The sequence below is a fragment of the Tiliqua scincoides genome, chromosome 3 (genome assembly GCF_035046505.1).
Source record: "Tiliqua scincoides isolate rTilSci1 chromosome 3, rTilSci1.hap2, whole genome shotgun sequence".
NCBI lineage: Eukaryota > Metazoa > Chordata > Lepidosauria > Squamata > Scincidae > Tiliqua > Tiliqua scincoides.
The window spans coordinates 91,400,459-91,427,105 of NC_089823.1; the positions used below are offsets into that span (position 1 = coordinate 91,400,459).

Below are 26,647 nucleotides of genomic sequence, written 5' to 3' on the forward strand. Positions count from 1 at the left end.
CACCTGACAAGATTATTGTAAGAAATAGATATGAAACACTTTGCACATTTAAAGTACTTTGCAAATGCTAAGTAGCATTTTAATCCTAAAAAATGTTAGCAGTCTTCACGTATTTCTCCAAAGCCTTTTTTACAGTTTGCTTTCATAGACTGATACTACTATTTTCTTAGTATGGGGGCTGAAAAAGTAGCTTATCAGAAGTCATATAGTGAGTTCATGGCTTGACTTGAAAGTTTATAACTTGAAATTGTAAGATACTCTTTTACAGATGTATCTTAAGGAATACATCCTTAAGACCATGGACCTTAATTTGCATATGACTTCAGCTGGGCAGCAATACTTCCTGTGCTGCTGCCAAGTTCAGGGAGCTTAAAAATTTTCCTATGGAGTAGGGTGTCTTGATTAACAGTACCACAGGTATCCCTGTACCAGAACTGTAGACTTTATATGATTGTGCTTAAACACTGTTAGTTTACCCAGACAAAATATAGGGAACTAGGGGCAGAACTGCAGCCATAAAACTCACAATAATATTTCAGAGGGCACACATTTAGCAATGACAATCAGCTTAGGATAGGAAGAATATATTTAAAGCTTGCTGCTTTTGTTCAGATAAATGCTTTAAATAGGCTGACTATTAAGAACTGTAAATGATTTAAAAAGTTTCTTCCATGTGTGGTCTTTAGTGTGTATTTGCTGAGAATCAGCTAGGGGAGTGTCCATGAGACCTATGACATCAGCCCAACTGAACACCCTGTGGAATTGTGCTCAGGTGTTGCCCTAACTCACTCCCACAGAGCTTTTGAGGCTCCTGTGCCAAACCTTGAGGAGTGGCAGAGGGGGGCAATCGGACATAACCAGGACCAGGCCAGGACCGTCCCTGTTTTCCAATTGTTGGAAAATTGCAATGGCAAGCTGAGGGAAGGGGACAGGCAAGAAGTTCCCCCCAATTTTATCACCTTCCCCCCTCCAGGGGGCAGAGCCAGTGGCAGTCTACCAATGAGTGCTTCCCTTCCATTATGCCACTCATTCCCAATCTGTGGTCCATGGACCACAGGTGGCCTGCGAGACCCTGAGAAATGGTCTGTGAGGTCTCAGTAAAAAAAAATGTTTGCCTTCAATCACTTCCAGTGTCCTGCTGAGCAAGCGATCTGCATCACAGACCACCAGAGAGGGCAAAGAACAGACCACCTGCAGCTGGCACTGAAGCGTCAGCTGCGGCTGTGGGCAGTCCATTCTCTACCATCTCTGGTTGTACGTGCTCACTCAGGAGATGCTTCCCCATGAACCACGGGAGAGGGTAAAGGACAGACCACCCACAGCTGGCAACAAGAGCAGCAACCCACACATCTTTTCTAGAAGTAATAAATCTAATAAACCCCTAATAAATTTCTAATTACAGTATTACTAGAGGTGTCTGAAAATGGTCTTATTTATTTTACTGAGAATTAAGCCTATTGTGTTCAGTAAGACTTAGGCAGCAATCCTCTCGTACTCACCAGAAACAAATACCTCTGTTTTTTGTGTGCAGGGGTAGGGGGTTGCACTTGGTCCATGCTGATTCCAATTTTTGCCTCAGTGGTCCATGGACAATTTAAGATTGGGAACCATTGAATTATGCAGTCTCAGGGTAACTGTTTTTCAACTATTTTATTATTCAACTAAAGCTTGGTTAGTTTCCTATCTAAAGTTCAAGAAAATCTTTGCAGTGTCACCAAGGTTAAAAATTTGTGCCTATGAATTAGTGGAATTGGTTCCTTAGTATGAAGCATTAGTATTTTGAACAGTCACTATTTAAAGATGGATTGTATATGATTGCTTGTTTTGCTTTATGTTGCTGTGTTTAATGAAGATCATTAATTTTTTTGTTTGTTTGAAAAGCGTATATTCGATCCAATCAGATTATGGGATGGGGTGAAAAGGCTATTGAGATACGATCGGTGGAAACAGGGCACTTGGATGGTGTATTTATGCACAAAAGGGCACAAAGACTCAAGTTTCTATGTGAACGTAATGACAAGGTTAGTATTTTTTGTTTTTGTTTTTTAATCCTCATGCTGTTTTGGCATTTCAGTTCTGTGGAAAAGAGAGAGTATGAACAGCAACCAATCCAGTATCTTTACTGTATAGTTAGATTAGAAGTGCATGGGGATTCTGAGGCACATGGGCAACATTTTTAATTTTCAAAAATTTTTAAAAATTTGATTTTTTTTCCTTACTCAGTTTTGTTGTGGTTTTGTTTGCCGTTTATTTTGTAGGGAGACTGTGCTAACCTTCCAGTGCCTGTAAGTTGTGGTTTCCATTTAAATGCATGAAATTTTCAAGCATATTGCTGCTTACGTGCGTCAGACTTGCCAGGATGAAGAGAGATTGTTTAGAGCAGTGATTTTCAACCTTTTTCAGCTCATGGCACACTGACAAGGCACTGAAATGGTCAAGGCACACCATCAGGTTTTTGACAATTGACAAGGCACACCATGCTGCCAGTGGGGGGGCTCACATCCCCATTGGCCCTACTAATAAATGTTCTTCCCCCAAATTCCTGTGCACACTTGTGGACCACTTGCGGCACACTAGTGTGCCATGGCACAGTGGTTGAAAATGGCTGGTTTAGAGTCTCCTTTTTAAAGGAATAAAAATGAGCACATACAGGAAACCCAGCAACTCTTCTCCCAGGTCTGCCTTCAATGTGTTCAGTCCTACAGGCAACGTACAGGCTTTCTACAACTCCTCCAAATGATCAGACGTGCCAAATTTCAGACAGGATCAAGGGGCTCTGTTCTACTGAAAATTTTAAGTCTATTTAAAATTTTAAGAAATATTTCTGAACTGTTTTTCTGCTGCACATTGGGCAGCCTCCAGTTGGCAAGTTCTTATTAAAATGAATGTAAAAAGAAGCAAAACCAATGTACTCTGTCATTCCCCATTTGTGTCAATTCAAATTCATTTTAATTGCAAAAATGGACAAAACAAATGGGGCTCATTCATTTTTAATTCCAACTCATTTAAAAAATGAATATGGCTAACACACTGGCTAGCTGCTGCTTTTAATGGATCCCATTTGCAGCATTCTTGCCTCTTTTGTTCTACCACATAACTTCGTTGTTAAATGTATGTAATTTTCCTCTCTCTCTTTCTCTGGTTTTTACAGGTTTTCTTTGCTTCTGTAAGATCTGGAGGAAGCAGTCAAGTTTATTTCATGACCTTAGGCAGGACTTCTCTTCTGAGCTGGTAGAAGCTGTACAGTTTGGCAAGGAATTGCTGTCATCCGGAGTCTCGAGAATGTTCATAACTTGGAATCATTTACAACTGGAGTACAGACCTGCCATGGTGCAGTGCCTCATGCCAGTTGGTGTGCAGGCATTACTGGTGTTGGGTTCTTTTTCTTTTTAAACTGAGGCTGCAATATGTGGCTGGTGCTGTAAAGATATTGCCATCAGGTGCTATCAGATTTGGGATCCTACTAGAGAAAGAATCAGGTCTCTCTCCTTTTCTCCCCACTTCCTCCTATCCCAGGTCCAGAATTCCTAGTGAAAAAAGGAAGAGACTGATCAAAAACATGTTTTTGAATGGAGGCAGGCATAAGAAGGTCACGTAGGTGGAGGCAGTGTTTCTGAAGCAGAGGGCAAATCTAATATAGTAATATTAACAATGTATTTAATTGACATTACTTTCTTTTCTTTTCACTTTTTTTGTAATGTGATAACGTGGGAAAAGAGAGAGGTGCAGGTTTTAAAAGTTAATATTTATAAAATGTGAAAGGCACAGCGGTTTAGGGAAGGTAAGGTGGCTTATTTTTGTTTTGTTTTTGGCCTGGCCAAGAGTTTACTTTTTTTTTTCCTCCTGTGTACCATGTTTTGCCTAGAAACCACATGTGGATTTTTTAAATATAAATAGAATTGTTCATTTTTCTATCATGACTCTTCATTAGACCAGAACTTGGTAATGTCAGTGTTAGCACTGCCTCAATTAAAGGTTTAATTTTTGTTTAAACCTAAAATGTGCAAGAACTTTTACTACCAGTCTGCAGCCTTTGGGGAAAGAAATTCTAAACGTGTTTGTTTTTTGTGCCTACCTCATTGTTTCTAATGCATACAATGAAAGAGGTGGTTTTTAGCTATGTACTTTTTTTTTTTTGAGGACACATACTAATGTCCAGTTAATCATAACACCAAAACTAACAGTTTAGAAGGTTTGACTGTTAATTTTGTATTGGATTTCAGCAAGTGAGACCAGCAGTCATTGGAGATGGGTTGAATTAGATTTGTGACAGTGACTTTAAGTGGTCAATTCTTTAAATTTGGAAAGCAAACTTTTCACTTTTTTTACCAGTTTCATCATGAATAGAAATTTGAGGAATTTAGCCTAACTCCAGAAGGTTTTACTCTTAACGTGGGGCTTAGTAACAGGCAAGTTACTATAACTAGGCTAGTTCTACTATTTGTTCAATGTTGTAGGAAACTTTTGGGGAGGTGATATTTTCCTTTTCTACAAATGCAATGCACTAAAACTCTTTTAAGAATGTAGTGAATACTGCTTCATTAAAACAACAACAAAAACAAATATTTGTGTTTCAATGCAGGGTTCAAACTCTTGGCTCTCTTTTCCCCCCTCCCTGCCCCACATATTTAAAAGGAAAAAAATGAAATCAGTTTTGTTTTGAGTAAGTTTCCTGACCTCTGTAATAAATGTCTCAAGACTAACAATTTGTTTAAAGGCTACATGTGTTCATTACTTGAGAAACCTTGAGTGTGTAATTATCTGTTGGTGATGTAATAATGCACAGTGTCATGATTCAATCATCCTGGTTTTTTCAAAAGTTTGTTACTCTCTTTGGTGGGGTATTTTTGTTGACAGCTGCCTTAAGCTCACTGTTCAGTCAGTGAACTAGATTCCAGTGTTTCATGGTCTCAGTCTTCTGCTGTGGTTACCTTTTTCATGGCATGACAGGTAGAGGGATTTGAATAGGATTCATCAGTCAAGATGCTTTGATAGTTCATGTGAAATTGGTCTCATGACTTGCTTTGCATTGAACAGCACCAATTACACGAGAGTGCTGCTCAAGATGCCCCTTCTTTTGATATCACTCTGACTACTTGTTTCTTCTCTTTTGATCAATGCTACTTTTTCCTTTTGCTAACATCTTCCTTTGGAAGAGCAGGAACGATTTTCCCTTACAGAAGAAAGTTATCTTGAATAAATTACACAAATCAGATCGCCTTATAACTGTTGGCAGAAAAATGTTTTGAAGTCTCTCTTTTAGTTGTTTGGATCGCATTGAAGATGAGGCTTAAAGTGGCAGATGAGTTCCCTTCTTGTTGTGCCTGTTTAGCAAACAGCCAAAAGACAAACTCTGCTTTGTGCAGTAGGGAATAAAGTGGACTCAGAAAACCAATGCAGATGCACACCAGGGTGTGTGGCTTGTGTTGGTACTGTAGCATAGTTTACTGAAACTGATTGGCCAGGTGCCTTTAGGCAAAGACCAGAATGGCACAGTGTGGTTAAAACTGATTTAATTCTTGTTCTCTCCTCTCATGCCACCTTGTTTATATAAATATATATATATATTTAAAAAAAAGACTACTGTTCATAAATGTAGGAATGTTCTAATATGGATCAATCCTCCCAGGTTAATATGCTGGTGATGTTCTGTACAACAGGAAAGGGGAATGGAGGAAATGACTCCTTCAGTGGGACTGCTGTATTGCTGCCCCAAATCCCACACAAGTGCCAAGGTGGCTAACTTAACAAGTCAAATCAGTATTATGAAACCACTACATATAAAATGTTGAGATCCATCTTTTTAAAACAAGCAGTGCTGTTGGTAAGCATAAAAATACTCCTAGTTTTAGTTTTAAGCTTTAAGTAATAATTTTCCTGTATCTTAAGTCAAAAGTAACTCTAACTGTATGACTGCAGTGACTTTATTTTATTGTATGCACATGTTACGTTGGAGAAAATGTTTACAAAAAATGGTTTTGTTACACTAATGTGCATCACATATTTATGGTTTATTTCAAAGTGATTTTGTGGGGTTTAGGTTTTCATAGTAGTAGCAGTACACTTTTGTGATTTTTTTTTAATAACCCCAAACTCTGCCAACTATAAAGATGCTTAAACAATAATGCAAATGACAAAATTACAGTAAAATTACTAATTGTAGAACTGCAAAGCCGACTGGTGGCAACACTCAGCCTTTTTGCAGTGCTGTCTAATTTGTCCTATGTGTATTATAAAAATTACTGTTTTTCCCCATTTTTCCTTAAATAAAGTAAAAATGACACCTAAGTGTATGTGGAAAGTATATTGGTTAACTTTTTTGCTTAAAAGAATGAAATATGTGCCCTTCAAAGTCATAGTGGAAGAAGCAGCAGTGACCTGGCAGCCTATGAGTGAAATGATGCAGTATTTGCCATACAAATCCTTACTTTGTGAAACACACACATTTGCAAGTAGATGCAGACACAACTGCAAAGTGGTATGTAATCTTGCTGAAACAGTGCAGAGTGACTTGCCTAGCATGGCGCAGATTGGTTGGGTGGGCCAATAATGTCCAGGCTCAACCACAAAAGTTTCAGGTGTAGGGTGTGTTTGCAGAGACTACTCTTTAAAACACACAGTCCATTGCTACTTGTTTTCCTCTGTCAAAGTTGGTACCTGCCTCTCCAAAAGTGTTAAAGGCAGCAGTAGCTTGTGCTTTTGAATCAAACGCACCTTGAAGGTTAATAAAAGCAGCAAATAAACTGGATCTATTAAAAATAGAATATTTCTCTGCAAGAAAGATAAAAGAAAAGCATGATCAAGGGTTGAAACTCCTGGGCGAAAACCAGATTATTCTATCCCTGGAAGGTTGTTTGAGCGCGCCCAGGACGATAATTTAGAAAGAAGGAATTTAGCGTAAATCTTCCCGATACTGGACAAAAGACTTATTGGACGATAATTAGACGGGAGGGCAGGATTTTCTTTCTTATAAATTGGGAGAAGAAACGAAAGCCGCCATGCATCAGGAAAACAACCCGAGGTATTAATCAGGGTAAAAAGTAAAGCTAGGGGATTTGCCCACCAACCAGGATTACTTAATAAGACCTCATTGATTATGAGGTCCGGGCCTGGAGCTTTGGCTGGTTTGAGAGAGATGATTAAATCATAAATCTCGGTCGGGGAAACCGGAGGCCAATCAGGAAGATTATGGAGAACGTCATTTGAGAGAGGAGGGGGAGGATGGGAATAAAAGGTTTTGGAAAAGTAATCAACCCAAGTAGCCTCTGGGATAGGAGGGTGTATAACATGGGGAGGACGACATGCCCTTGTTACTACGGACCAAAAGGCCTTATGGTTTTTAGACAAAATGGCTTGTTGTAAAAAGGACCACTTTTTAAGGGCGAAGCGTTGCTGTTTATCCTGGAAATTTCTGCGACAATCGCAGAAACAATATTATTTGTGTAGCACAATATTATTTGTGCTTGTGCTTTTTATATCTCAATGCATATTTTGTTCTGGTTGCTACTGTACTTCTGGATATTTTTACAGCTTCTGTTCATTATGGGATACAAAAGATGTAGCACAGAAGCCAGTGCTCACCTTACCAAACACTCTTTGTATCTGCTGCTTAATCCCTTCTTTGTCTCCTTCCTTGTAAATGGGTGTCAGAATTTGGTGCTCTTGTGTTAACCATCACCATCATTTATATGTTCAGTTCTTTTTGAGGTTTTTGAGTTTGCCTTCAGAACTGCCAGTACAGAAGCAGCATTATACCAAAGCATAACAGCACATTTTTATCCAAATGTTTTTGAATAAAGGTGCTTTTGCTTTAGAAACAGAGGAAAAACTTCCCTCCTCCAAAAAAAAAGGTTGTTAACCAGGTTGGCAAGACAACATAGAATGAAGACTTGCACAAACACAACCAAGGTCATCATATGCTATCATGCAATGAAGTGAACAATTTCAAGTTTCATGTAGCACAACGGACACTCCTTTTGTTCCCCGACAAAATGCCTTTAAGTACAACACTGTTCACAGAAGATTAACTTTGTTATCCAGTTGGCTGAATCTGCCAGCGTGAACATTCATTTAGCTATCTATCTGTATGTCACTAGGAGAAAATGCTGATTCATTAATTTCTTAAAGTTTGCAAATCTAGAAGGGTTTCATGTGCATTGTCTGAGTCAGCAGTTTGAGTTGATCTGCAGTAGAGATCAAAGAAGAATTGTTTACTTCAAATGGAAAATGAAGATTGGAAATAAGGTGAGGGATAGGAAGCATTAAAAATGTCAGCTCTTAAAAATCTGAACATTGAATAGGAACACTCTCAAAAGTGCTCCCTCAGATTAGGCCAGTATTTCTCAACCCATGGTACACCAGTGGTACTTGAGGTGGTGTCTGCTGGTACTTGCAGGACCCTCAGACACCTGCAGCAAGACTAGAAACATTACACAGCAAACAGCAGTAGGAGGCTTGGCTTGACAGGCAGAGCTCTAAAGCATGCTTTCCCTAACTCAATAAAGTATTCTCATTCACCCTGAGCCTCTTACTTGTGTTTGTCATGTGACATCTGGCTTCCCAACCTAGAAGTAACTGGAGATGATGTCATTGCCAGTTATTTCCTGTGGTACTTTGAATAGGTGGACTGTGTGAAATGATACAGTGGAGGACAAACCTTGAGACATCCTGGGTTAGGCTGTAGTGCAGGGGTGCTCACACTTTTTTGGCTCGAGAGCTACTTTGAAACCCAGCAAGGCCCGGAGATCTACCAGGGGGGAAGGAAGCGTCTGACAGACACCCCCTTTAATGTATGGAGCCCCTGCTGGAGTCTAGTCAGTTTCGTCAGTTTTGTTGCTGCATGCCTGAAGAGCAGCTAAAGTGTCAGTTTCAGTGTCAGTTTAGTGTCAGCTAAATATGTCAGTTTCGTCTAGTCACTAGACGAAACTGACATATTAACAGTTTGGAGAGACAGGACTCCGCGATCTACTCATTTTGCCTCGTGATCTACCGGTAGATCGTGATCCACCTATTGAGCACCCCTGCTGTAGTGCATAATCTATTTAACAGCTGTCTTGTTTTTACACATTACTTAAAGGCATTACCACTGTTTGCAGTATAAATGTGACTTTTCACAATAACTGTTTTGTCTACAAGCAAACCTACCTATCTTCAGTTCTACATATTTCTCAAGCCACTGGTGATTTCTTTACTGTGTTGGTAATTAAAGTATTTGAATGAATGCAACAGTTTGTTACTAGCCTGGGCTCAGGTTTCCTTAATTACAAATGCTGTATAAAAGTTACTGTGAAGGGGATACAAGATGACACCCCTGTTATCTATCTATGCCACGGCTAGTGGTCTGGAGGCAAGTAAGTAGTCAAGCAAGCAACCGGACTTGAGCAGTCCTAAAGCTCAAGCACTGAGGAGTCAGATCAGACTTATCTGCTTGATGGGAACAGACAACACCCTCTTGGCCCCTTGGGTCTCCTGATGTCCTCTGAATTGGTAGTGGCAATATCACCCTCTCACCATTTCAATAGAATCATTACAGTGCTAAAGAGCACAAGTGTCCACAGTTCAGTAGGATGAGGTATAACTGGACTTTTGCTGCTAACGTTTTGGTTTGAGGCATGTGGCAATTTACAATCTATCATGCAGTGGTAAAAACATTCTCAGAATTCAGATGTCTTTTTTTTGTTTTAGATGTTTACTGTGGATGTATGTTTTTGAGGTTGTAGCTATTGGCTAGAGTTAGATGATAAACCCACATGAATCCCAAGCATGGCACATGTTTAGTCTAGATTTGTAGGATATGGTAAAACTTGGCATGTAATGTTTTCTAATCTTAATTATAGGTTAAGTGTTTGGGATCTCCACACAGACTTGAGTGTTCTTTCCCTTGAGTTCCCTGCTTCTCCCTTTTATGTGGAATTCAACCCTCTACCTTACCCCATCCTTTTCTGTGCCAGTTATTTTAGTTATGTCAGCAGCAAATTGAATGCTAACTTAATGCTGTGATTTAAATATGGCTTTTGGTTCGAGTTCAACTTAGTATAGATAAAAGGTTCACCGTAGTAGTGCTAGGTAGGGAGGTGAAAATTAAACTGATTAAGAGACGGGGAAAAGTTGTGCCTACAGCAAGCCTGCATTATTACTTCTAAGACAGACTTGGTGAACTCTGAGACTTCCCCAGTCGCAGCCAGACCAGTTCCAATGATTCTTGAATGACTACGTATGACTATATTCTCTTTTCCGTAACTCCAGATATAGCAGAGAAATAAGAGTTCTGTTCTCTGGAGATTCGTGATCCTCTCTGTTCTTTGGTGTAGCCAGCATCATTTCCATTGGAGATCAAATAGTTCAAGTTGTCAGGTCAAATGTTCTTGGTTTTGTCTTGTTTGGTTATTAGTGTTAACGGGTTAGGTGAAGTTCAGAGGACGTGAGTACAAGGAACGATTTAGAGCAGTGTTCCTCACACATTTAGCACCACTTTTTAGAATGAGAATCTGTCAGGACCCACTGGAAGTGATTTTATGACTGGAAGTGACGTCATCAAGCAGGAAAATTTTTCACAATCCTAGGCTGCAATCCTACCCAGGAGTAAGTCCCATCTACTATCACTGTTAAAAGAATATACATAGTAGCTTGTTAAAAGTACAGGTCTGTAACATTTCTGCAAATGCAGTCACATACCATGGCAGCATCAAGCCTAACATTAAAAATAAAATACTGAAATGAAAGGCAACCCACCTGAAATTGGCTTGCGACCCACCTAGTGGGTCCCGACCCACAGTTTGAGAAACACTGATCTAGAGGACTAAGGTGATCAAAGTGAGGCGCAGAAAAGAGTAGTGTAAGAAGTGAGCATGGATGAAGTATCCCGAAAGAAGTAATGAACCCTACATTAAGAATTAATATAATTTACCTGAGAAAAGAAAGTACACCAACATTGTAACTGGTGTCAACTGAAAGAAAAAAGGCAAACCTTAGGTGGAGTAGATTGAATGAAAAATGCAGTGGGAACAAATGTCAAGCATCCATTAACACATGCTCTATTTTCTCATGCAAGGTACTTATTTTGTAGACTAGAATTTCATGTTCAGATGTCTTTGTCTGGGAACTTGGTAAAGGAAGATTGAGGCTCCAAATAGGGAAGTTGATGTATGCGCATAACAGACAAACTGGATTCGTTCCCAACCTAATCTAAGAGCTTCAGCTGGTTTACCAAAATAGAATGGCAGCCTCTCAGCATGCCATGAGAAGCAGTGCAAAGTGTATGTGCGACGCCCACCCCTGCTGCTTCCACTTGTGACTAATGTACAAAGGAAAACTTCTGCTGCTCCCGTGGCAAGATGTGCAGATTCCAAGCGTGTGTGTGCGTGTGGTCTGTTTCTTTTGCACTTTTTAAACTTTGTTGCATGATGCATTAATTCTCCTGCGTGTTAACTGGAACTACTGAGTGCACTCTTTTTCTGTATATCACGCATGAAGACAATCTTCAAGCACTGACAACAAACAAACTGTAAAGGCAGGTAATAAAATGTTAGGATATACATACAATTGGATTTCACAAGCAGGTTAGAATTCTTCAAGTCCTGCAAGTCATGAAGAGTTGCCTTGCCTCCTATCCTGAACAGCCCAAGCTGGCTCTCTCAGGCTTTAGATCTTCAGAAGAGACAGTTGATGCAGCATGCCTTTCATTGTGGTCTTGAAACCTTAAAATACCTTGTTCAAAACTTGATGGCTGAGTGTTAAGCAATTCAGTCCAAGAGAAAACATTTTGTTTAAGAAATATAGGCTGTAATCCTGACCTTACTTTCCTGGGAGTAATTTCCATTGAACACAATATGACTTACTTCTGAGTAGACCTGGTTAGCATTGTGCCCATAGTCCTACAATATGGGCTGGGCCATTTTCCAGAGGCCATTCACAAGTGGTTGCTTGTCAGTGCTTATAGAGGGGGAGCACCCAAATGATCCAATTTCTTCAGCAAAAAGGCGGTCTTCATTGCCTGTCCAGGGTATGCAAATCAAACAATTTATATAATTAGCTATGTTTTCATAGTTATTTGATTTTTCTCTGTAGACCGCTTTGTGAACGTTCATTGAAAAGCGGTGTATAAATAATAATAATAATAATAATAAATTTTGGTGTTGCAAAGGGGAGAAAAGGTGACAGTGGTACAAACCAGAAAAAAAAAACACTCTTGCAGGAGAAGTTTCCTGTAAAAATAATTTTTCTGTAGGTAGTGTCTTGTAGGAGAATTTTAGAGCCCAATCCCAAGGGCTTAGAGCGCTGGCACTAGGCACATTTACAGCACCCTTTGAGTAGGGAGCACCGGCTCTGGCCTAGCACCAGATGGATGCTGCCCGGAGCAATGGAAGAGCTCAGGGTGGGAGGGAGGTGTTCCAGGGCGGGAGGAAGAACTGGGCAGGAGGGGGTGGGACTGGTAGAGCCGTGCTCTGCCAGATGCTATCCTCTGTGTTGGGCTTTGCAGCCCAACAAAGAGGTTCTATAGTCTGTGCCAGCAAAATAGCCAGCACAGTCTTGAGAAGCCCTGATGTGATACTTGGGGCTTTCCTTGGCAACCCCAGTGGTGCTGCTCGATATAGCAGTGGCCATTTTGGTGCTGCTGCACTTGGTTGCAGAGGCAGATATAGGATTGGGCTGTTAGTCTCTTTGAAAATATTATTCCTAGGTTATTACTATTCTCTGAAGAGCCACCAGTTGGAACGTCTCACGATTTTTTCTAGCAGACTCTCTCCTGAGAGTTTTGTGCTTGCGTGTTAGTTTTGCTGGTGGACTAAGTGCCCTGAAATCCAATCCCCAACCACCATGAGTCTCATTAGCTCTGATTCATCAGCAAGTATTGCCTGCACATTTTCAAGCATATTTTTGCAGCCATACTTTTTTAAAAATAAAAGATACCTTTTTTTTTTTATTTACAGCCAGTTTCTCAAGCTAAATTCTGCACCCACAATCGCATTCTCTGCCCTTTTCAGTTCTATTCTGGTATTGCAGCATAGCCACATTCCATCTTGGGCTCTACATAGTCTCTTGGTAGATCGACCAAGTATCTAGCTTATTTATTTTATTATGAAACACAATGAGCTGTGGACATTTCTGACTTCCTTAATCAGCTTTTTTAGCTATTTGAAATATCTTCCCTTAAAAACCCATCCACTGTAGATGATAGTTCTTTGTGTGGGAAACATGTTGCAAGATTGTGTAAAAAGTGCTGTTTCTTAATCCATATGAGTAACAGCAGCACAGAGCTAGACATATTGTTCCATTACAACATGTAAAGGTTTTGAAATGCTTACTGAACTGAACTTTTTAACATTTGCACCCCTCTTAGGAGTACGTGCTCTGTATGGAAGGAGGGTAACTATATTTTCTTCTCTACTACTATCAGAAGCCACTGCCAGTGAACAACAAGCTGCTTCACCTAAAGTAACTATACAAGGGTCAATGTGATTATGATAATTAGAAAGGACAGAAAGAGCTTGCTAACTGCTAGTGATGTTTAATTGCACAAATGCAGGTACATAAAAGTGGGAAATCACTTTGCAACACCAGAATCAATCTCCTGAAGCTTTTCCTGTGCTTTTCTATCCAGGCCTGGCTCCAGTTAGAAGAGTATCTGAAGATGTGCCAAATGCACATGTTTTTGTACCCCTTTTCTCAATCTCCCTACCTCCTCTGCTGCTTGAACTTCTTAAAAACCAAACTGGGGGGGGGGAACGATGACGACAATGACGACTTGAGAGTCAAAATGGTTCCTCTTTCAAGATCTTCTCTGTCTGGCCTGTTTTAAAGAAGTGCCAGGGGGTGATACTCTTTTGATCCCCATTCACCCATTGTTGCCTCCTTACCTTAACTGCTCAGTGTTTTTTCTGAACTGGCTAGACAGGGAGTATCTTGGGACTAATGGGAACCTCAGAGGTGGCCTGCTTTGAAGAAGAGCCAGGCAGTTGCAGAGGTAAGAAGGCAGTCATCCTTTTCCCAAGGGCAATGAAGAACAGAATCACAGTGCCACCTACTTCTTCCAGCACTTGGTGATTTTTGGCTGTGGCACTGCCCAAATAACTGTATTTCAAATCAAGTCTCATAGTATCAAAGTTAGTATAGCATTTATGAAGTCATCTTTTTTACTCTGCATTTGAACAGCCTTTTCATGGTGCCAGTTGCTGGGGGGGGGGCATGTAGTTTTACCCATTGATTAACTGCATATTTTTGTGTGATGCAGTGTCCTTGGGTGTTTTTAAAGGGAATTCTTTGAACTTGGAGTGAGAGGTTAACGTGACTGGGGCTGTATAAAACTTAGTACCTGTGGTTGGAAGCACGGGAAGTATATCTGAAGCATTTCATGCATTTTCTCACATGTGCTCATTCAGAAATCTTCACATTTAAGTCTGTGGGCTTTCTTTATTATCTCTGTATTCTGCAGTGTAGTGCCCACAAATAGCACTGCAACATGACAGGCGCATACTATACAATGCTGTGTGCAAAAGGGCCCTGCAAATGTGGATGCATGGAGGGGAAGTTGTTGCGTACAGTATTTGAGACTGTAGGACGCATTTACTGCTTACACAATGTGGAGGTCAGTGTAGGCACATTACAGTTCCTATAGCTTTTGGTTGAGTTAATTGGTACAGTCAGCTATATGTTCACGCATATATACTTATGAGTATAGTCTTGAGTTCCATGATGAATGACAGATGGTTGTCATTTATGTCAGGTTTATGTCTCCAACTTGACAGTGGATTACAGGAGAAAAACTTTAGGCTGTCACTTATTTGTTATACCCACTAGTGTAAACTTCTGCATGGGCTTGTTGCAGAACCTCTTTCTGGATCCCAGGGAAGAGGATCTTGACATGGTAGATGTGACCATGTGAAGGCTGCAGCTTACTGTTGTGGACCATCTCCCAGGACAGGTATCCCACAACTCAACCATGGTGTGTTAACTTCTCCTGGTTCCTGTAGTTACTGAGAGGTTGTCTGTAGAACAGGTTGTGGAGTCCATGTGGGGATCCAAGGGCCACAGTGACTTAGCTTTAAAAATTTTCTGGGTCCTCTCACCATGGCTTTATTGAAAGTTATATAATGTGGGGAACAGACTGGAACCTTGCAGAATCTCCTGGGATAACTCTGGTTATGGTTCCAGGTATTTTCATCCTGTCACCGAAACACCTAACAAACAGTTTATGAGGTGAGCTTTCCAAGTAGATCCAGCAATCTCAGTGCACTGAGAGAGGTTTTGATGGTGTGGAGAAAATGCTAAATCTGTGTAAGAAGTTCATCTTTAAACTGCTTGCCTGGTGAAGTAGCCTCTTTGCAGTTGCCTGTCAAGCATCCCTTGTCCTGCTGCTTGTGTGAATCACATTGTTCTCGGACTGGCTGAACCCATTCTCATCATTGAGGAATGCTGTCATTGCCATGTTCCTGCCCCCTGGGATGTTTGAGGTTGTCAAAGGCCATGGCCTGAAAATGGAGGACTATATTCTCCAGTGACCCCCAGCTGCACAACATATTTTCAAAGAGATGAAATAGCAAGATTCGGTGGGAAACTTAATCCTTCAACAGTTGCAGAATTATATATCCTTTCTTCCTTATTTGTTAAAATGTCTTCATCTAGATTGCTTCTTTCTTGTTTCTGTATAGAGTGAGTCGAGATTCCACAAAATTCATTGGGGATTTGGTGTTTCTGCTATCCCATGTGGGAAACACACGTTCTGAAAAGATTCCCTAGATAGGGTGCATGTGTGCATTTGTATGAAGAGTGGAGAGATGCTGTAAATCAGGGGTCTCCAAATCCCGGCCCAGGGGCCAGATGCGGCCCACAGCAAACCTCTTTCTGGTCCATGGCCAACCTCTTGTCCCCTGAAAGCCTCTGGCCCACTCAACTGAACGTGACCAGAACTGTGCTCCGATAGTGTCTGGAGGGTGTTCTGAGGGCCAGAGAGGTTAAATGAATGAGCCCATTCATTCATTCATTTATTCACTCACCTAAGTTCAATCTCTAATTTATTTAAATTTTATATTTAAATTTTTTTCCGGCCCTCCACACCATGCCAGATATTTGATGCGGCCGTCTGGCCAAAAAGTTTGGAGACCCCTGCTGTAAATGGAAGACACTGTTCTGCTCGTGGGGTTATGTGATGACACCATAGAGTTCACCATAGACATCTGTAGAGTTAAAAGAGTTAAGACATAACTTGAAGGCATATGATCTAAATTAGTGTACTTCAGCTTGTGGGTCGTGACCCCAGTGGGGCGGCAAAGACTCATTGGGGATCATGGCAACCTTTCAAAGCCTGTGAAAGCGAGGGCTTGAATCCAATCCGGTCATGGTACTGCCTTATCAAAACTGAGTTCTTGATATAAACATGGCCGGCTCTTCTCACTGTCTTGCCCCGCAGTTCCTAGAACTGGTCCTGCTCAGGCTGCTACCTGATAGGGTTTTTGTGAAGACACGAGAGGTAAGGGGAAATGGGGTGGGTGGGAGCAGTGTTGGGGAGATCGGGTCTCAGGAGGGTAGCGGGATAGGCATTGGGTGCCCAGTTCTATACTTTATTTATCGGGGTTGTGGCACAAAAAATGTCAAAAAGCACTGATCTAAATGGAGTCTGTTTGGATGGGCAGAATGTACATGAGGATGTAATGGTGAAATCCGTTCTACAGGTGGAGAGGGACCACACAGGGAAGGCTACTAACTCACATACTTGGAGGTTTGGCCAAAGTTTGGAACATATTTCTATAGGGACATTATGGGATATTCTGTCGAGCAATGGCTGTTTAACAATGTGAATCAAGGACATACAGTCTAGCAATAATACGGATTCAAAAGAGAAGTCAAAACCAGAAGTCAGCTGGGATGTCAAATGATCACCATCCATATGTGGATTTCTGTTAAAGAGCAATGAGCAGAAATGCTGTGGGGGTGAGCTGACAGTGTTGGCCTTTTGATGGGGAGCCACCTGTTGCTAGATCAGCACTGAGTGATAGGATGTAATCCTCTGAAGTTCAGTGAGAACTTCCATTATGACTCACAGTCACAAGAGAAAAAATAACTATGCAACAAATCACACTACAGTAACTTAACAATGGCAAATGGGCTTTTAAAAAGGAGAGGGGCCAGCAGTATTAACAAACATAAGAACAGATTGATTTTTTGCCCGGCCCTCCGGTGTACGCATTTGGTCCCTGTTGGGTATATGCAACATTGGGCAGAAATGGCTTGAAAGATAGAGACATGAGAAGGTCCAGGGCACATCAAAAGGAGTCTGCTTATAATGCCAACATGATGACACATTTTTCTCCAGGGGATTCTTTCTGGCCTGATCTGGTGACAGGCAGAGGGCCACCACAAAGAAGTCCCTCTCTAGCTATTGTTTGCCTCCCTTCAGATGGTGGAGACAAGATCTCTCAAGACTATCTCAGCACTGTTGTGGGGGGGGGGGGAGAACCAGCTTCACGTATATGCTGATGGAGTCTGAGTTGTGAGTGATGATCTTGGAGTCATGGTGGACTTCTCAGTAAAAATGTTGACCCAGTCAGTGGCAGTGGTGAAGAAGGCATACTCCGTGCTAGAAGTCATTAGGAAAAGGATCAAGGATAAAACCACTAACATCAAACTGTGGCTGTATGGTGTCGTCACATTTGGAGTACTGTGTAGTGTTCTAGTTGTCATCCATCAGGCTGGACATTATAGAACTTGAAAAGGTACAAAAGAGGACAACCAAAATGATTGGCGGACTGGAGTGTCTCCTTATGAATAATGTCTACAACATTTTTATTTTGGGGAAAAAAAAGGTGCTGGGGGGTTCATGACAGAAACTCAAAAATTATACATGATGTGTGTGAAGAGAGAAATTTTTTTTCTCTCACAATACTTGAATCAGTGGCTGTCCAACAAAGCTGCTTGGTGGGAGTTTTAGGATGGGCAAAAGGAAAGATTTCTTAACACATCTCATAATTAATCTGTGAACTTCATCATTGGAAGATATGGCGATGGCCACTGGAATGAATGGCTTTAAAATAGAATTGAACAAATTATAACAAGTAAGAATATACCAGTGGCTACTAGTCACAGTAGCTATGCGCTACTTCCATGTGTAGCACCACTATGCCTCTGAATACCATTTGTATGGTTAGGAGTTCCTGGGACAGCTGGTAAGACTACTTCGGGAAGCAAAATGCTGGACTAGATCAGCTGGTGGAATGAGCTAGCGTGTTCTTCCTGTGATCAGTCTTTTTTTTGACTGAGCTTCCCTTCTTAATATCTTTTCTTTTTAAGCTTTCAGCCAGTTTGTGCAATCTCATTAGTGACTTAGTCTATGGAGTTTAGTCAGTTGCTTCTGCCCTTCCCAAAGGGCTCAGATACCAAGCAGGTGCGTATTCAACTGAAGACTTTTAATGGGGAAAAATAACCAGAAAATGACTTAACAGAAAGAGGAATTCCAAATCGCAGCAAACTGGTTTGTGCTACAATCCTAAATAAGATGAGAATTAAGTTTTGCTGCCTGTTCATTTTTGAACGGAATGTTTTGATCCAAATGGTTCAAGTCTGTCACTTTTTTCTCACTAGTACAATATATATGTTAGAAACATCCGAAATGCAGTCTGGCTTGAATTACACTCAGCAAGACTTAACTGTGATTATGTAAAAATGCTGACAAGACGTATGGCTGAAGCACAAAGGATTAATTTTTCCACGTGCTGTAAAGAATAATGCATTTTCATAATAAATTCTTAATTTGTGAATAAGGTTTTTCATGTACATTGAACTTGCTACCAGCCATTTAAGATGTATTGCATTGTGCTTATGGCAATAAAGCTTCTGATAAGCTGGTGTGAGGATACAGACTTTTCACAAACGTTTCAAGTACTCATGGAACAAAGCTAACCATATCTGCACTTCAGTGGTTGAGTAAAGGGAAGGCTGGTTTAGCTTGGATTGAAATCTCACATAGCCCAAGGGTCAGAAGTAAGCTTGTGAGGTCTGTTTAAAACAAAAACGAAAACCCTGGGAGGTAAGGCAGTAAAGACCCAACTTAGATGACTGACAGGTTCAGAGCAGAAAATGTACTGCAAAACAGTAGGTGAAGAAAGAGGTTGAAGCCAGAGGAGATAAGGTGTAATAAGAGAGCAGGTTCGACTGAATTTCAAATATTGGTTTGAGATGCATTGGTGCCAGTTGCATAATAATAATCTTTAGAAAACAGACTGTTAAATTCTAGTGAGGTCTGATGGAGATGCATAATCCTGTTTTCAGAGTGAATTAATTTCATATACACATTTAATCTCATACACTTTCCTCTCATTGATTGCTTCCTGCCTTCACGTAATGAAAAGATGATCATGATCTTTGTCCGTGATCATGGGCTGCTCAGCTATGAAGTGACATCATGCAGCTTGGCTCAGTAGCGAATGACAGAGTGAGGAAGGGGTTCCCATAACCCAAAGTCTGCCACTGCCTTCCACTAGCCCACAGATTCAGGCCACATTATTCCCAGTGTTCCCTCTAAGGGGTGTGGCTGAATGGAAGCACGACCTCCCTGCCAAGCTCTGCAGAGCTCAGCAAATTGGAAGTTTGGTGAAGACATCATTGGGGTGTAGCAATGAGTCATAATGCTGCACACCTGCTGGAGGGGGTCCACACACTAGCATGGACCCTTCCAGGAAACACTGCTCACTAACAATGAGCCAGAATTGGATCATCAGCTTTCATCTTCACATTCAATCTTCATATGGAGTTTAACATTAAAAGGGAACATGCCTTTTAAACTTCATGTGAGGAACTTTTGGGGAGCTTTTGGGGGGGAGGGGGATGCATATGGTATGCTGTCGCCCTAGTGAAGGCAGCAGAAGTGAGTTAAGTGTAGCATGAGGCAGCAAACTCAGTAGGGCCAGTGTTGGTTTTTTTTTTTCTGTTCATTTTCAGGTACAAGGACTATGCACACTTGTGATCTAGATTTTGCATAGACTGTGTATGAATGTATATTGATTATATGAATAGTCAATAAACGAGCAGATATGCAAAGTTAAGTAGGTGGGAGCACCATGCCAAGACAAAATGAGCCTCAAAGCAAAAGCTCCAAATGGGGAAATAAAGCAAATAACATATAAAGATGTCCTCTGAATCATTTGTATGCTACATAAAGCGGAGATGCTACAGAATTCAAGACTAATTCTGCAGGACAGAATTTTGACTTGTTTTATGAGAACTTTGTCAAGAACAGCCAGCCGGGGTACAAAACGTCAGCAATCCATGTGATGCACAGAAGGAATGACCATCCCACCGCTTCCTAATGCTTGCAAACCCAAACTTTCTCAGAGCTTTAAAAGAGGCACAATGTACCCAGAACTGACTGAGCCATGAGGTTGGCTGAAGTGGTCACTTTGAGTGGCAGGCTGGAAGGGGTTGATGAACCGCCAAGAGATGCCCCACCCTCCATCTGCCTCCAAACCACCCCTGGCCTGCTGCCCATCCAGTTGCTCCAGTGAGTGCTCCAATTCTTGATTGCTTGCTGAGAATCAGTTAAGAGGATTGGGACAGCAGTGCCCCTTGTGTTCTTCCAGTGCTCCTGCCAAGAGCAATCACCACGGTGGTACTGCAAGAAAAGCAACAGGGTGATCCTGTTCTATTGCTCACTGCCATACACAATCAGGGCAGGCTTGCTTGGTTCTGGTGCCTTCTTCCTGCCCACCCAGCATGAAGAAGGGGGCACCACCTCCTGCTGCTTCTCTCTGGTGGCTGCACTGAAACAAATGGACTGTGCAGAGCATGCTGGGAGTGAAATAGAACTCCACTTCCAGCATGCTCTGCCAAGCCTCCCCTCCCCCCCCATGACCAGGCAAGAAAACGGGAGAATTATCAGGAGGTGCGTGCTGGCAGGAGCAATGGATCTGTGCCAATTCAAGGTCTGAATGAACTTACCCCTTACTGTATGTGTGAGTTTGGTTTCCCCTGGGGGCTGGGGATAAGAATAGGCCCTCAGTTTGGCTGTACTTGTTGTAAGAGGTGACTAAACAGCCACCAGGTAGATGGGACTCGTTAGCCTGGGAAGGCAGCCCATCTGAGAGAAGGAAAACTCTGATCCCAAACCTCCACTGCCTTGTGGCTACATCCAGTTATGGAAAAGGCTTCAGGAGTCAACCTCGAGGCAAAATCCGGAGCTGGAGTCCCTGCGGCAGTTCATGGCTGAACACAGTCACGTTCTGGCAACTCCTGCAACACCGCTGGAACCAACCGTATTGGCCTTTGCCTTTCCATTGGACCATTTCAGCGACGTGGAGAGGGGGGATTTGCTGCGTGGGTTGCAGTCTATCCTCCATATCTGCTTTACCCAGGCTTCATGCACTGGAGAGGACACTCTGTTCCAGAACACTATTCAGAGCGCGATACCATAGTCTTCCAAGACTGAAGGATGCCAGCATGGCGTTGGGGTAAGGTGATTCCACTGACAAACACCCCTATTATTGCTGTGCACACAAAAAAGACCTTCCCCTTCCCTTCCCGTGTTCATCACTGAAGACACATGTTGTTCATTGGGACAGCAGGCAATGGTGCTTCGAATGTGCATCATTGGCAGGATAGGGCTTGCCAATGTAAGCATCTTGCCCTCCCACCCACATGTACAAGAAGATGGGGATAATGTATGAGGAGGGCAGCTGGTCTTATTGATCCAGTGACTGAAACATCATCCACATACTATGAATTGTTCGTCATCCATTATTATCTTTTGATTATCTCTGATGTATGTATGTTATTCACATTATTAAAAACATTATTTGTACTTGATATGTTGACTTGTTACTCCCAGTGATTGATTACTTCCCTTTCTTGATTCACTTGTCTGAATCAAGAGGGGAATAGCCCTCTTTATAGTCAGGGAGCATGTGTTAATTTCATGACAAATAACAATTGTAGTTAGATGGTTTTGTTTGATTCAGAACCATCTAATACTTTTCCAATTAGATCACAAAGACACACACACACACAGAGCAGTTGTAGATACCGAGACAATGAAATTAGTCCTTTGTGCAATGGTGGTCATCTTGATTATGTGATCCCAGCTGTTAACCATATGGGCAAGAGTAGACCCTGGATATTCTTCAACTACAGAGGTTTATGAATAAAATGAAACCACCTATATTTAATCATTAAATTTGCCACAGAACAGATTTTTCCTCCATTATGTTCTGTGGACTAATTGCGCTTACCTCCATTGGGTGGCTTGCCAGAGATGTTAATCCTGCAATGTGTGTTGAGCAGACTGCTGTACGGTCTGCAGCTGTGATCTTCTGTTCGGGGGGCCATTCAGGACATTTCCTGCTGGAAGGATTGTGGCTGCCTAAAACATAAGGCCAACTTTCCCATGAAGCAGTTCCCATTAAGTTGCTGTGCTAGGGAAGTATTCACCACCTATGACAAAGCGAGAGAGAAGCTGAATCAGCAGCATGCTATTCCCACACGATATGCGGAAACTGATGTGGCAAGACCTTTATAAAATGCCTTTATTCTGTGGATACCATCACTTCACCCATTTCCACTTTTAAAAGGCCCTGACTCACTTGGGGTCAAATGATACTTTTTTCCTAGGAAAGTCTTAACCTTAAAACCTCCTACTCTCATTTCTGCCTTGCAACAGACAATTCATGGTCGCTAGGCTTGGCATCTATGAACGAGACAAGACTTCCCTGGGACTTCTTTTCTTCTAAGTGGCAAAGATGGCTTCTCTTAGGACACGGAGAATGTTTTGTGTATTAAATTACCCAAGAAACATTCTGCGGACATTGTAGACATTTCTTTAACATCCTGTTATCTAAACTTGCACTTCCTTCAGTGTCAGATTTAGGCAGATTTACTCTGGTAATTTGTAAAAGTATTAAGAAATTTATAAGGTAGCTGACATTCAACTGAAAATTCTTTGACAGTCCTGCAAATCATACTATTTTCACCTTTATTGACGTCCTGTCCAGTGGCATACAAAGGAGAGGCCGTGAGCCCCGGGTGCCAAGCCGGTGGAGAGTGACAGAGGTCAAAATCTTGGTATTTTTGAATAATGCCATCATGTTATATATCATTCAATGAGTAATTTCATGCAGAATGCGATGAAGCAAACCACGTTGAAATATCTCTATTCTAGCAAATGTTATAGCCAAAAAAAAAAAAAAAAAAAAAAACAGAAAGGGAAAACACTACTGCATTTTGTAGCAACAAGTGGATTACATTGGGATTACCAATGGGAATAGTTTGTTGCAAGCATTCCAGAAAACCAAATGTTTTCTTCATCAATGTACATTTTGCCTTTCTTCTATATTACAACAAAACTGCTTTTGTATGTATGATAGACCACAAGCCCACTGCATATGATCTTGATGGACATTCCTTCCCTGTTTTGTTTTGTGTTATAATCTCTAATGTTCACTACATATGTGAACACTATTATATATAAGTTCGATAAAAAAATGTTCATTGTCTGTGCTTCTTCTCTGGACATTATTATTATTCATTTCATATTAATGAAAATAATTTTGTCATGGGGAAGGTGCCAAAAATGCTTGGGCCTCTGGTGCCAAATGAACTTTGTGCGCCACTGGTTCTGCCCAGCTTGGTTTTCCACTGTTTGATTTACAAAATGTCTCCTTCATCACTGGAAACAAACTAGAAGCAAACAACATCAAAAAAAGGGAAGTGTGCTCATATATGTTTAGTAATCATTTCCCCTTTTGGGAGAACAATATATTTGCACATGGTCACTATTAATTTTTTTTCCCCATGCCCGCATATAAGGTGTGCCTGAAACTTATGACAACAAATCTTGATTGGGCAACCTAGGAAAATTTCTGTGGGTTTTCTTATGTATATATAATACCATCTACAGAGAATGTTCCACTATAAGGTGACATTGATTTCAGATCTTTGAGAAATTCCAAGACCAAAAAGATGCAGAGGTACAGGTAACTTGAAAAGACTATATTTGGTATGAGATGGGGAGAGATGAATTGAATGCTACTTTAAGAAGATAATAATTAAGTGCAGAAGTGTGATTGTCTATTCAAAAGTTTAGAAATCTTTCTGAAAAAGAAAAGAATTAGGGCTGATGGTGTGTGTGTGTGTGTGTGTGTGTGTGTGTGTGTGTGTGTGTGTAATATAGTGCTAATACTGACAGCTTTGTTGAACTATGTTAGGTGGGTTGTAAAATTCACATGAGAACACATTCTAATCTAAGCCAAAGAATGAACGATTTGCAGTAGCTTTGTTCAGGAATTATATTTGGAATGTTTAACATAGGCTGCCATTCTGTACACGCCTACCTGAGAGTATTGGGTTGTTTGGTTTTGTTGTTTTTCTCTGTGCTTAAATGAATTGTTGGCAAGAACACATATGAGAGAGAAAAACCATCAGCCATTTGTTGGTGCATGTAAAAAGACTGACTTTCAGTCTAGGCTTCCTATCGCTGTCTCAGAGCATCTCTGAAGCAAAGATGTTGCAGGAATGAAAACCAAGTAACTTGTTACCTTACCTACATAGCATGATCTGAAGTCTTCTCTGTCTACATTGCAGCTGGGGAATAGGGCATGGAAGGGAGTGGATCTGTGGTGGGTGGTTGATCTGTGAATCTGTGGTGGGCAGCCACGCAGCCAGTTGTCTCTACAACATCCTCCTACTCACGCATGCATTAAAACAAATCATTTGATGACTCACAGCTGAATGCATGAACTGACTTTACTGAATTAGAACCCAGTGTTCAAGATGACCTCGAAGTTCTATTTGTGGTGTTTGATCTGAGATGACTTGTTCATGCCTACAAGCCACTACTTGATGATACAGTCATCCAGAGTGATGAGCATTCATATATAGTTTGGCCTTCAGTTCGTAATGATCCCCCTTGACAGTATGATGGTAATGAGTAACCTGACTTCCTTCCACCTTTTTGTGGAAAGGAGTATTGAGCACTGGTTGCTCTTTGGGCATTAATAGCCCACTCTATCTGAAAAGCTCAGGGTAGGCAGCAGTGTTTTTTTTTTCAAAACCGTACTGTCTACATAGCAGTTTGACCCCTTTCCAAATCCTCTCCACTCTCCCTTTTGACTTCATGCAAAGGAAAACCCACTCTGGGGGAAAATGCACATTAATGTATTGATCTCAACGTGTTTGATTTTCATTATCTAAATAGAATCCATGGGGGGAGGGCTGATATGGATTGGAACCACAATATGTGAGAAGGAGGGCTTTAACCCTTTGCCTCTGACATGGTCCTAGTCATTGTGCAGGAGCATCCCCAGAATGCCTTGTGAGGCCAGCAAGGGAGGAAGGAAGGCAGCCAGCTGAGAATAAAAGTGTGCGATGCTTTTGCAGCTACCTTGCTGCCTTTCCTTCTGCCTTGCCGGCTCAACTACCCAAGGCAGAAAGGCAGGCAGCAAGGAAAGTACATGCGCAAAGTGCGGGTTAACCATTGGTAAGGAGCTGGCAAGGAAGGAGGGAAGGAAGCTAGCCTGGTGAATTTGGGGACCACCACCATATGTGCAGTCCATCATTGGCTGGAATGTTATGGGGTACATACCTCTATATATGCACCCAGAGGCATCTGGTGAGCCACTGTGAGATACAGGAATCTCGACTAGATGAGCCCTTGACATGATCCAGCAGGGCTCTTCTTATGTTCTTATATTCCAGTTTGGAGTTCATAGTGAGTTCCAATCTCCAATCAGAGACGTTTGCAGCAGCAGGGAGGTCTGCAGAGGGGGCTGTGAGCTCTCCACACCCTCCCAATAGCTGTGCTACCCCCCCCCCCCGCGTTAGTTTAAAAGCCCTGTGATCACTGCAGCACCCCACCCCCACCAAGACTTACAGGGTTCCCAACTCCCTTGTAGGAGCTTGAACCACAGACCTAGAGCAGCGTTTTTCAATATTTGTCCCTCATTTTAGGACTTTGTGTGGTCCGCCTTTTGGAAGTACCTCCTGACGTAACTGGCGATGATGACATTGCCAGTTACTTCTGGACTGGGATACCAGACATGGTGCAACAAACACTAGTAAGAGACTCAGGGTAGATGGGAGGGCTTTTTCAAGGACATGAAAAGAACACACTGGAGCTCTGCCTGCCAAGCCTCTACCACTGCTTGTTGCATTGTGATGCTGGTCTTGCTGCCAGGTGGATAGTGAAGTGGGAGTACCACCAGATGCCAACTCGAGTACCACCACTGGTACCAACTCGAGTACCACTGGTTCAGAAAAGCTGACCTAGTGGTCAGATATGTAAAGGTGAAGTAAACTTGAACTGAATTCAAATGTCCTTGAAAAGGCATTTTTTGTTCTTTTCGGAAGCCATGTAACAAGTTACATAGCAATAAGAGGCTTTTCTTGAGCAAAAGGCTCGACGAACGTCTTTACTTATTAACTCAAGGATGTAGTGATATATTAACTCTTGAACTTGAAAGACAAGTTGTAGGGGAATATTCCCAGACCATGATGTCTTTCCCAAAATACACTTCTGATCTGTGCATGGCCCAAGGAGACATTCTGGCATGTTCACAATAACTGATAGAATAATCTCTCATTAGCAGACAGTATCTCCTGTTAAAGTAAATTTTGATTACACAAGACAATGCATCTTGTTGATACATTTTGATTACACAAGGTCTTGTGCGCC

At 41.6% G+C, this 26,647-nt stretch overlaps 2 protein-coding genes across 6 annotated transcripts in view; both read left to right on the forward strand.

Moving 5' to 3' along the window:
- Window positions 1-6,288, forward strand: part of MAP4K4 (mitogen-activated protein kinase kinase kinase kinase 4) — a 173,033-nt gene extending 166,745 nt beyond the window's left edge. For all 5 annotated transcript variants that reach the window (XM_066620369.1, XM_066620371.1, XM_066620370.1 and 2 more), the window contains 2 exons: window positions 1,882-2,021; window positions 3,152-6,288. In XM_066620369.1, coding sequence (XP_066476466.1) covers window positions 1,882-2,021; window positions 3,152-3,235 — 224 coding nt within the window. In that variant the 3' untranslated portion in view covers window positions 3,236-6,288. The remainder of the gene's footprint in view (window positions 1-1,881; window positions 2,022-3,151) is intronic.
- A 7,107-nt stretch (window positions 6,289-13,395) lies between these two features.
- The window catches only part of IL1R2 (interleukin 1 receptor type 2), a 30,701-nt gene continuing 17,449 nt past the window's right edge, over window positions 13,396-26,647 (forward strand). The window contains exon 1 of the mRNA XM_066621808.1: window positions 13,396-13,434. The gene's annotated coding sequence lies outside the window, so the exon portion shown is untranslated. The remainder of the gene's footprint in view (window positions 13,435-26,647) is intronic.